Raw genomic sequence first — 11911 nt, 5'->3', positions numbered from 1 at the left:
GCTTCGACTCGCAGCTTTATGCAACTCGCCCACGCCCTTAGCGCTATTGTAGTTGCACTATCCGGCCCTCCCGTTTGTTTGCTTTACACATTATGTTTTTGTAAAAAAGAAAGTCTAGTGATCTGCTGAGTCACACCGAGCTTGCTGTTTTCCCCAGCACTTCAGCAAGCAGCGTTTTCTGCCGGGTTTGTCCATCTCAGATCGGGGAGAAGGTAGGGAACCGATAGTGGAGAAGAAGAAAGGGAACAGCTGCGGGACCATGATAAAGGTCACTTTATTTGTGGGAGGGAGGGAATTAAGAAAGCAAAGCAAACTTCTGATGGGCATATTTGCGAAGGGGAGCAAAGAAACTGTGCGATTCTAGGCATTTGCTCCTCAGGGGTAAGTCCCGGTGAGTTCCGTAGGAACTTAGGTAAAGTGTGCATAGGATTGCCAGCTTAAAACTATTGACTAGTTGAAAAGAAAATCCATTTGCTAAAGGGAGCGTGTCGCCCGTTTGCCTGACTCTGATGCCTTCAGGCTCAGACAGAGAGATTGTGGCTGAACGCTATTTAAGATGCACGTCTTCTTTTGGGCAGGTGGTGTGAGGTTTCTTTTTAGGACTTGGTGCTGTTTCCCCAAGGATGGCTGCAAGGAAAGTTGTCAAAACGGTGCTGAGCAGGGAACAGGCGGAAGGAGTTGGCGCTCGGGTTCGCAGAAGCATTGGGAGGCCTGAGGTAAGGCGCTGGTTGTTTCTGTTTCACATGATGCCCGAATGCAGCCTTGGCCAACTTGGTGCCCACCAGTCATTTCGGACTAAAACTCCCATCAACCTAGCCAGCTCTTGGTCATCCAAAATTGTCACGCCTTTGTGGTGTTAAGGGGTGGCTAAGGGTAACTGAGCTCCAGATATTTTGTGTCACCCCTTTCCCTCATTGCCTATCCCTTTCCATTCCTATTTTGCACTTTCTCTCTATTTAAAAACTTACCTTAGAGCAGTGGTACCCAACCTTTTTTTGGCCATGCCCCACCTAAGCATCTCTAAAATCCTGATGCCCCCTCCCTGTGACATATAATTCTTATTATTCAAAAATGTGGAGGAAGCCTAAAAGTCCATTAACTGTTAATAACTCATTCTTGAATTGCCCCCTTTAAAAATCAGATTGGCCCACTGTGGGTCGTGTGCCCCATGCTGGGAACCACAGCCTTAGAGGGTTCAAATGCCCATTTGGCCATGAAGCTCATCGGGTGACCTTGGGCCAATCACAGCCTCTCAGCCTAACCTACCTCACAAGGTTGTTGTGGGGATTGAATGAGGAGGGGCAGATGAACCATGTATACGCCACCTTGAGCTCCTTGTAGAAGAAAGGTGGGATACAAGTCCAATAGATAATAGTAAACTTGTAGGCACAAATTTGTACCTTGGGTTCTTTAAGTACCTTGCTATTGGTGTATGTATGTTAGGGTGTTTGATGGGGAGCGTAACACAGGGGTGGCTAAGTCCGGGACCTGATGAAGCCCCCCCCCCCCAGCTTATTTTTATCCCCACCTCCCTCAAATCCTACCAGGTTTCACAGTGGCAGCAAAAAAGTGTATTTTTTAAAAAAGGAGATTTAAACCTCTCCACCTAGCAACCTGGTTCATACGAAGACCACACCCTCCTTGTCATCGTATCAATAATGAGCAGAGGAGAGCCATAGCCTCTGCCTCAGGTGATCGGCATGCTCATGCAAGTGTGTGGCACCTCAAGCCCAAAAAAGGATTGGCCTCCCTGTGTAAAGCAGATTCTTTTCTCTATACTGTCATCTCCAGGGTCCACTGATAACTTGAAAGACATTAGGTGTGATGGCGCTGTGGGTTAAACCACAGAGCCTAGGGCTTGCCGATCAGAAGGTTGGCGGTTCGAATCCCCATGACGGGGTGAGCTCCCGTTGCTTGGTCCCAGCTTCTGCCAACCTAGCAGTTTGAAAGCACGCCCAAAGTGCAAGTAGATAAATAGGTACTTCTCCGGCAGGAAGGTAAATGACCTTTCCATGTGCTGCTCTGGTTTTGGTGTTCTTTTGCGCCAGAAGCGGCTTAGTCATGCTGACCACATGACCTGGAAAAACTGTCTGCGGACAACGCTGGCTCCCTTGGCCTGTAAAGCGAGATGAGCACCGCAACCCCAGAGTAGTCTGTGACTGGACTTAACTATCAGGGGTCCTTTAGCTTTACCTTTAACAGCATGGGTACTCTCCCCTTCTGGCAATTATGTCGGTAGTTCCCAAATTCTTTACCAGTTAACTCGAATTGAATTCTGAACAGAACAACCCTGCGAGTTAGGCTAGGTTGAGAGTGTCTGACTGGCCCCAGATAAACCCAGTGAGCTTCCATGGCTGTGGGAGATTTGAACCCTGTCCTCCCAGGGCCTAGATCAACACATTAACCACTACAACACACTTGACTTTCCTCCAAGTTTGTAGCTTGGTTTTGAGGCAGAGGATCTTCTCACCCTGCAACTTCAGACCCTTTACCTGGAGCTGCTGCAGACAGTTTGAGCAAAGCATCTTTCTCCTGAGATGCTTACCTGGGGGCTGTAGGTAAAATAAGGTAACCCCATGCTATGTGCCTTGATAGAGGAGTTAGGTGTTCCCTGGCTAAGTCTGTGAACATCAGTGGAGTGCCTTGAGTGCCTGCAGGTGAACTCCCATGGGTGGGGCTATAGAAGGAATGGGTGCAATCATTTGGCATTCTCCATTGACTTCAGTAACTTAATGTCACTTAATTGGGGCAGGAGTGACTTGAGCAAGCATAGTATACTGACATAAACTTTCATGTTAACTTAGAAATAAATCTTGTTGAATTCAGGTAGGGTTATGATTGCAACCTAAGACCCTTGTGCCATACCACAAACTCTGCCTATCATTATCATCATCATTATTATTATGCATTTTATGACAATGTAAACCCACTGTGTCCAACATCTTTGTGTTCCACAGCTGCATAGGATTTAGCATTGAACTCACCCAACAGATTTATCACCCATTTTTTACAGAGCAGCTTGTGATCTGAATAAAATAAATTATCACTAAAACGACACCAATAACAATAAAATACTAGCATGGATTAAACACGGGGGCATGTCAGAACAAGAGTTGGCACTGAGTCGGGGTGAGAGGCTTGCCCCAAAAGCCTTGACAACTTTCCTAAAAAGCACTTTCATTCTCATCAAGTGGGTGTGACTTGGAGAACAGGACCACACAAGTTCAGTTGTACATGGTCTCTCTCAAGCAAGTCACTTAAAAAAAACCACAACTTTGTAAAATTCTTGCTGTTTTAATTTTCAGTTGAAAAATCTGGATCCGTTTCTGCTGCTTGACGAGTTCAAAGGAGGAAAACCGGCTGGATTTCCTGATCACCCTCACCGAGGTTTTGAGACTGTAAGTTGTTACGGCGTGCATGCCTATGTCTGCCGGTTTTTACCATTGCTATAGTACATAGTTTGGGAATGGGCCACAGCTCAAGGGATAGAGCCCGTGGTTTGCATGCTGAAGGTAGCAGGTTGAGTCCCCAATGACATCTTCAGGTAAGGCTGGGAGAGAGAATCCCTGTCTGAAACGCTGGAGGGCTGTTGTCACTCAGTGTAGACAATACTAAGCTAGCTGACCAGCGATCTGATTCTGTAGAAGGCAGCTTGCTATGTTCCTGAGGCCAGCCGACTTGGGCCTCAACCCATGACAGGTCTCACATGAGACTCATTAAAGAGTTGGTTGTTTGGCTGGTTCTGTGAGATCTCTTCCCCTGCGGGGAGAAGAGAGAAAACAGAAGAGCCTACAGAGGCTGCCCAATGTCTCTCATTCCTATATTCCAGTTGAAGTGGCCTACATTGCCCTCTCAGAAAGCCCGGGCTATTCAAGAAGCACCTTGCTATGAACGAACAGAGATATCATCTTTACAATGAAGTAATTCTCTTTCTTTTATTAGTGGCACGGCAACTCATAGCCCCAAACCGGAAAAGTCTGATTATCTCCCTATGGAGACAAAAGGTCACATTAGAGGAAAGGCTAGCTAAACACATGAAAGCTTCGTCTGGCAAGCAATTTCATAGAAACGCTGCACCCTTTTATGCCTTTTCTGTTGAGTGGCCTCTCCCACAAATGCACATGCAATTATGGCAGACTGTATTCCTGTTTACGGTCTTTCTTTCTTTTTAATTACAGTGGAAAATCGGTAAAATACATTTACCGTCCTACATTTCAAGCACATGGCTCCCCCGTAAGACTCCTGGGAACTGTAGTTTACCCTTCACAGAACTACTATTCCCAGAACCCTTCGCAAACATTTGCCAGGATTCTTGTGCTTTAAGTACATGGTGTGTACACAGCCCGTGTCTTTGCTGTCTTATTCTACAGTTTTAATGGATGCTTCCTGTTGCGAACGTTATTATGTACAGCGCTTAGTGAGGTTTCCCCTGAATAGCAGTGTATAAATCTTTCAAATATCTGTAAAAATTCTAGAATTACCAAAAAAACCCACCAACCCTCTTACAGTACCTTAAAGACTTAGCAGTTCTACTGTGGCCTGACTGTGTGATCCGGAGTCTGAAAAAGGCTATGCTACAAAAAGACTTGCTCATCTTTAAGGTCATGCCAGACTCTTCTTAATGCTTTTGCTGTGACAGATTGTGGAACATTTCTTACATCCCGCCAGCAGGCGGCACTGCTCAGCAGCAGTAGAGGCAAGGATGAGTTTGTGCAGGGCAAAATGATTTCTTAGTGAAAAACGAGACTTGCAGGGAAAATCTCTTTAAAGATCACCGGCTTTTTAAGCGAATGATGCATTATCAAATCCAGTGGGTAATAGGGAATACCTTTATAGGTACGCAAAAGTAAAAAACAACAACACAAAAACCACCCAGGAATTTATTGGGATTTCACCAATGTGGAATACAGTCCATGTAAATATTTATGGGAAAATCACACCTATTTTCCCAGTTCATTCTTTCACTAGCAATATGATTTGTCCCTTAAAGTACATTCATTTTATTGGCTTTCAGTTCCCTCATCTATGCCTCCCCCTCTTCCAGTGTTGCTTTTAGTTTGTACAATAAGTATGCAAGATATCATTCTACCATGTCTAGTTTAAATGAAAAACAATGTCTCTGTCTTTGGGGTACCACGAGATACCATGGGGATCAATACAGTACAGTGTAGTGCCATTGATTTCAGTGGGAAAACATGAACGGTCTGTCTAACTCTCCTGTTTAAATCAATAAGATTCTAAAACGTTAACTGGCTGAATTATACCCAATATTTATTTGCTCTGTGGGTTTGTTATTGTTGTTCTTGCTTGCTTGATGTTTTAAGCTGTATTTTTACTGGAAATGTTATTGTAAGTCTCATAAGGCTTTGTTCCATGTTTGGAAAGAAACAATGTCATTTAGATTACAGTTCACTGGGCTTCAGACTACAAACTCTGTTGGAACAAATGCCTTCATGATTGTCAGATGAGGCTATAAAACCTGCTGTGAGCTTGGGCTTCCCTGATGCTCTAAATCTTCTCTTTCTCAGGTAACATACTTACTGGCAGGTGGCTCCATGGCCCATGAAGACTTCTGTGGCCACGCAGGTAGACTGAATCCAGGAGATTTGCAGGTAAGGTGAAGTGATGAGAACGGAGGTTGCCCTGTCTTGCCCTTTCACTTTGAAATTGGTTTTGAAGACTAGAAGTTTTGCAATGTATTTCCCCCCCGCTCTGTCGTCTTCCTAGTACAGTGGTCCCTTGGGTTACATACGCTTCAGGTTACATACGCTGCAGGTTACAGACTCCGCTAACCCAGAAATATTACCTCGGGTTAAGAACTTTGCTTCAGGATGAGAACAGAAATTGTGCTCTGGCTGCGCAGCGGCAGCAGGAGGCCCCATTAGCTAAAGTGCTGCTTCAGGTTAAGAACAGTTTCAGGTTAAGAACGGACCTCCGGAACGAATTAAGTACTTAACCTGAGGTACCACTGTACACTGAGGAGCCTGTGACCTCTCCACCCCTCCAGATTTTGTTGGGACTCGGATTGCCAGCAGCCCCCCATGGCCAGTGGGTCAGGGACGATGGGAGTTTGTGGTACAACAACATCTGGAGTGTCACAGGATCCTCCCTCCTGGGGCAAACCATTGGACTTCAGGATTCCCTGCATCCCAATTTGAGGTGGGTTACAGTGGTGGTACCACCACTCCGTTAAGTTTGTTTGAAAGAGATGAGGTTGGGGAGCTATTTAGGTATCCGGGAGGAGAGGAGAGCTCCCCTGCCTTGAATTGTTTGCAGAAGAGGGAGTTTTGCGAGATGCGGTTTTTCCTACCCGGCCTAAACATCCTCTTCTGTATAAACCTCTCCAGATAGGAGCTCTGCCTTCCCTTGCATTTGGTCATCCTAAACAGAAAAAGAATTAAAGTGGCTTCAGTTTGGGATTGAAGATGGGACCTAGATCTGAAAAGAGTCAAGACCGATACTGTAGACAGGGGTAGTTAGCCTGCGACAACCTCCCCCCCCCCCCCATCATCCTTGGTCATTGGAGAAGTCTGGTTAGGATTGGAGTTCAGCATCATCTGGGGGGGGGTGTCACAGGTTAGCCTGTTCCTGTTACAGATGATGTTAAAGCTTCCAAATCCAATTCATTCTAATACAACATTCTAAAGACCAAAACAAAAAATATTCCTTCCAGTAGCACCTTAAAGACCAACTAAGTTAGTTCTTGGTATGAGCTTTCGTGTGCATGCACACTTCTTCAGATACTTCTTCAGATACTTCTTCAGGTATCTGAAGAAGTGTGCATGCACACGAAAGCTCATACCAAGAACTAACTTAGTTGGTCTTTAAGGTGCTACTGGAAGGAATATTTTTTGTTTTGACTATGGCAGACCAACACGGCTACCTATCTGTAATTATTCTAAAGACCTTTAATGCAACCCTACATGTCTATTTAGACCAGGGTTTCCCAAACTTGACTCCAGCTGTTTTTGGACTACAATTCCCACCATCCCTCACCACTGGTCCTGCTAGCTAGGGATGACGGGAATTGTAGTCCAAAAAAAGAGCTAGAGACCCAAGCTTGGGAAACCTTGATATAGACATACGCCCCATGAAGTTCAATGGGGCCTTACTCCCAGGTAAGCGTGCATAGGATTATTGAAGCCCTAGGATATTTACATTCTGGGTCAATTCCCATCATACCACAATCCGCCATGAAACTTTTTGTTTCCTAAGTGTTTAAAACTCGTGGATAATTTTTAGCTAATAGCATAACAAATTATTAGACCTGTATTTTTGCATCTTGTTGCGCTTTGGCTAAATAATGCGAGGTGGGGTTGCCAGCTTTGAGCACAACACTAGATCGTGTGTGCAATTTGGGGGGACGGGACTAGGAACTGAGTTTATGCTTCACTTCAGCTTCTGCAAAGCAAAATATTTCAATTCTCTTACCTGCTCCTTTACCTTTTGGCATATAGTGGATGACAGCCGGCCGTGGCATTCTCCATGCAGAGATGCCATGCACTGAGGAGCCAGCCCACGGCCTGCAGCTTTGGGTCAACCTGCGAAGCTCTGAGAAAATGATTGAACCCCAATACCAAGAACTCAAAAAGGAAGAAGTCCCCAAGCCTTCACAGAACGGCGTGAGTGTGTCCGTCATTTCAGGAGAGGCGCTGGGCGTAAAGGTAAACACATTTGCTGACAAACTAGTGAAAAGAGGCCTCTTTTTTTAAAAAAAACTGTGAACAGTTCTGATAGTTATCTTATGGCTTAGCACAACCTGCAGCCTTTTAAAAAGCGAGTCCCTTGTCTTAACTATTCCTTCAGGAGGGGGGAGGGGGAGGTCAAGCCATGGCAGAGCAAAATGAGGGTGTTTGTGAGTGACTTTTCCTTCTCTGATAAGGTGCAGTAAGATTACGGGGCAAGTTACTGTGTACTCCTTGTGTTTACGTAGTCCACATGCTATTGGGGAAGGAGTCCACACAACTGTATTTCCTTGGAAAAAGTGGAATGGAAAGAGCCCTTATATACAAAAGGATCTGCTTGCAAAGAAACTCTGTGACCTATGCGCTTAGATTTGTTTGCATGAAAGGCCTGCAGCCAGCTCAGTGATGGAGGAAGCTGTGCTCTCCCTCCTCCTCCTCCTGAACAGAGCCGCTGGCTGGAAAGAAAGCCACACTGCGATTTTGAAGGCAGTTCCCACACGGTGCTCCTTCAATGGAGCCCTACTGCCACAAAAAGATGTGTACTGTTCAACCTTCCCCAACCAAATGACATTTTCGACTACAAGGCCCATCAGTCCTAGCCAGTATGGCTTAGGGTGATGGGAGTTGGAGTCCAATGACCTCAGGAGAGCACCAGGTTGGGGGTGGCTATCCAAGACTTATGCTAGATAATAATAATAATAAATTTATTATTTATACCCTGCCCACCTGGCTGGGTTTCCCCAGCCACTCTGGGCGGCTCCCAACAGAATATTAAAAACACAATAAAACATCAAACACTTAAAACTTCCCTAAACAGGGCTGCCTTAGATGTCTTCTAAAAGTCAGGTAGTTGTTTATTTCCTTGACATCTGATGGGAGGGCGTTCCACAGGGCGGGCACCTTTACTGAGAAGGCCCACTGCCTGGTTCCCTGTTACCTCACTTCTCGCAGTGAGGGAACGACTAGAAGGCCCTCGGAGCTGGACCACAGTGTCTGGGCAGAACAATGGGGGTGGAGACTACAGGCACCGTCAGTGTCTTTAGCAAATGTTTTCTGGCTGCATGTTTCCCCTCAACCTGTCATATGCTTAAAATTCCAATTCACTGAAGTTACATGTTTCAGCTAGTTAATTATGTAACCCCTCAGGGTCAGACAAGTGGAAAACAAGCAGGCCAGTCGTGCTACATCTGCCATTTGTAGGGATCTGAATGACTGAGCCTTTAGTTTTAAGAGGATGTAATTGTATGGGATGTCATCCCTTTTGCTTACCTGTCTGGAAAGTGTTTTTACTGTCAGTGAGATGCTGTGAGATGTATGAATTATTATTAATAGCATCTCACTTTCTGGAAGCAGTGCCTGTATAGTCAAGCCATGGTTTGTTCTTACAGCAAGGGAGAAAAGGAGCTGGGGCCTTGTCGGAGGAGGTTGAGTCTCAAGGGTCATAATCTTGGTATTTCAAGCAAGCATTTTATTGGGTTCCCCCCCCTTCTTTTTAACAAGCTGCCTTGCTGTGGCCCATCTAGAAGCACATAAAATAAGTGAGCGAGTCTCATCCTATATACTGTCGAGGCATGCCTTGGTGATATACTGGAATGTGTCTCGCAAAGGAAGCCGGACGCCTTTGTTCTTGCAGTTAACCAACAGCCACTTCCAATCAGGAAAGGTTACAGAGGGAAAACAAGCCGCACAGCTTGCTCAGCCAGTTCCAGCTGGCCCCACACAGAACACTTAAGCCCACCCCACACTTTCGGAGCTGACCCCTGACCCCTGGGCTCTGCCTCTACATTCCACTTCTTTGTTTTATTAACTGAGCCCTTGCCTGTGCAGAAGCAGAGTAGCAGATGGGCTGTCTTGCCCAGGCATTCCTCCCTAGCCCACTGTTAGCTTAGAGGCTGCTCAGCCTTATTTCTCATTTCAGTTGTGGCATTTGGTGAAAATTCTAGGAATAACAATGTCAAAGCAAGGCTAGAGTGGGAGATTCAATATGGGGAAGGGCCATCTGCTTTGCTCAATGACCGGCACTTCAGGTTAGGGTTGCTAACTTCCCCTGTCTTGAAACCCTGGAGAACCACCAACCTAGAGTCAATGGTCCGGCCCAGTAGACCTATGTTTTCCTGTATCCTTAAAACCTTTCGTCATGGAACTGGCAGTTCCCCCACTGTGAGAAGTGAGGTTACAGGGAAGCAGGCAGAGGGTCTACTCTGCGGAACGCCATCTCTTCAGAAGCCAAGGTTGTAACTATACAACCTTTAGAAGACACCTGAAGGCAGACCTGTATAGGGAACTTTTTAATGTTTTATTATGTGTTTGTATATGGCAACCCAGTCAGATGGGCAGAGTACAAATAAAATAATAATGTATAATCTGGTTTCTCCTCCCACAAGGCATCCTTTTTTAATCAGCCCCCCACTCCAGAGTCTGTATAATTTTTATTTCCCAATAATTCAGCCTCATATCTGAAGAGGTTGGCCAAGGTTGTCCCCAACAGTTAACAGCACAGCTTCTTAGGTGATGCTCTATTTCTGGGGCCGAAGCTGTGTAAAATGTACCCGTCGGGCCAGATTCCTCATGGACCACAATTTTCAAAAGCCTAGTCTGGTACGTCTAGAAAGAGCATAGCCGATTTATCAGTCTGATATTACCTGGCAAGATGAAGAAAATACACACATTCTGTGGTGCATTAAAATAATTTATGTAGACACGCTATACCAGAGAGACACATTACTCTGATTTTACATTGATTACCTGCACTGCATTTTTCATTCCTTAAACAATTGCTGAAAGTCTTCCAGGTGGAAGAACTCGAAAAAGTTTCATGAGGAAATGAAAGCTTTGGCTATTTGCAAACCTAAAGCACTAAAACAACCTGCATCCTATTTGCAACCTACCATTGGCAGTTTGACAGCTGGATGATGCCGTACTTCTGGGTGGAGTCAGTTGATCAGAAGTTTGGTACAAAGTTTCAGATGCAGAGGGGTGGCGGATGCCTACTCGGATGAAAATTTCTGCAGACTCAGCACGCTCACCTAAGATGTCAGCACTTGGCTTTAGATGCTCATGGGCATGTCCAGCAGCAATGAATTCTGGGAACGGCTACTGTAGCTGCGTGAATTGGGTGAGGAGCCAATTAAAATAGAGAGCCCCTGGGTGAGCACTTGACTGTGGCTCAGTTAATCCTGAGTTGCCTGGAAACTAATATTCTACACTATAGAAAAGAGTATGTTTAAAGTTGGACTTTAGAAAAAGCAATCGCTCTAGCAAACTTCATTTTACTATACAGTGGTACCTCAGGTTACAAATACTTCAGGTTATAGACTCCGCTAACCTGGAAGTAGTACCTTGGGTTAAGAACTTTACCTCAGGATTAGAACAGAAATTGCACACTGGCAGCATGGTGGCAGTGGGAGGCCTCATTAGCTTAACCTCAGGTTAAGAACAGTTTCAGGTTAAGAACAGACCTCCAGAACGAATTAAGTTCGTAACCAGAGGTGCCACTGTATTAGATCAGTATTTGTAAGTTCCTGGGGTAAATAGCACCCATAAAGGAAATACTTAATCCACTTTGTGCATGTTAAATACTATTTGTAGCATTTTCCATGCGTTTAATGAGCCCATACTGAAAGCATTGTTGCCACAACAACTAATTCGTTGTGCTCAATTTTGGCATCCATCAGACTGAACACAATCCATGAGCCATGTGGGGTTTGTTGTTATTAGTTGTCTTTTATAGTCTCAAACAGATAAGCTAAAAAAGGCTCATCAAGCCATTGCTGAGCCACAGTTATAAATGATGGGCTGTGTTTGGCTTGGTGGCTTAGCCAGTTGTGCAGGCATGATGTAAGTGCTTGGGATAGGATATACCCAAAACTCTGCCAACACAGCGTTGACAGATAGGATTTGGCATGGCAGAAATACTATACTCTGATGGCAGATAAACTGGGGGCATAAGGTAGGCATCATGGTCTATCTTTACACATTAGCTCTGACGGAGGAATGAAAGAATCTCTACTTCGCTTTCCACCTTTAACAGTGATTTTAGAAGCTGCTTCCATTGAGGCAGCTGCTGCTCATTACTCCAGTTTCTAGTGCTTCACCAATGGAAGACATTTCACATTGTCTCATCAGTTCAGCCAGTTAACGTCAGAAGCTTCATCACCGCATTGCCACCGGCACAAACACCCTTTGCACAAATGTCAACACTGAATATAGCAGCAAATATGTTTACA

At 45.1% G+C, this 11911-nt stretch overlaps 1 protein-coding gene across 1 annotated transcript in view; it reads left to right on the top strand.

Annotated features, from left to right (window-relative positions):
* The window catches only part of PIR (pirin), a 27938-nt gene continuing 16027 nt past the window's right edge, over positions 1–11911 (top strand). The window contains exons 1-5 of the mRNA XM_081907721.1: positions 1–212; positions 579–716; positions 3306–3398; positions 5529–5612; positions 7458–7664. Of these exons, the coding sequence (XP_081763847.1) occupies positions 624–716; positions 3306–3398; positions 5529–5612; positions 7458–7664 (477 nt within the window). The 5' untranslated portion in view covers positions 1–212; positions 579–623. The remainder of the gene's footprint in view (positions 213–578; positions 717–3305; positions 3399–5528; positions 5613–7457; positions 7665–11911) is intronic.

Source organism: Podarcis melisellensis (assembly GCF_964234715.1).
Source record: "Podarcis melisellensis genome assembly, chromosome: 4".
Lineage (NCBI taxonomy): Eukaryota > Metazoa > Chordata > Lepidosauria > Squamata > Lacertidae > Podarcis > Podarcis melisellensis.
This window is presented reverse-complemented; position numbering and strand designations above follow the sequence as displayed.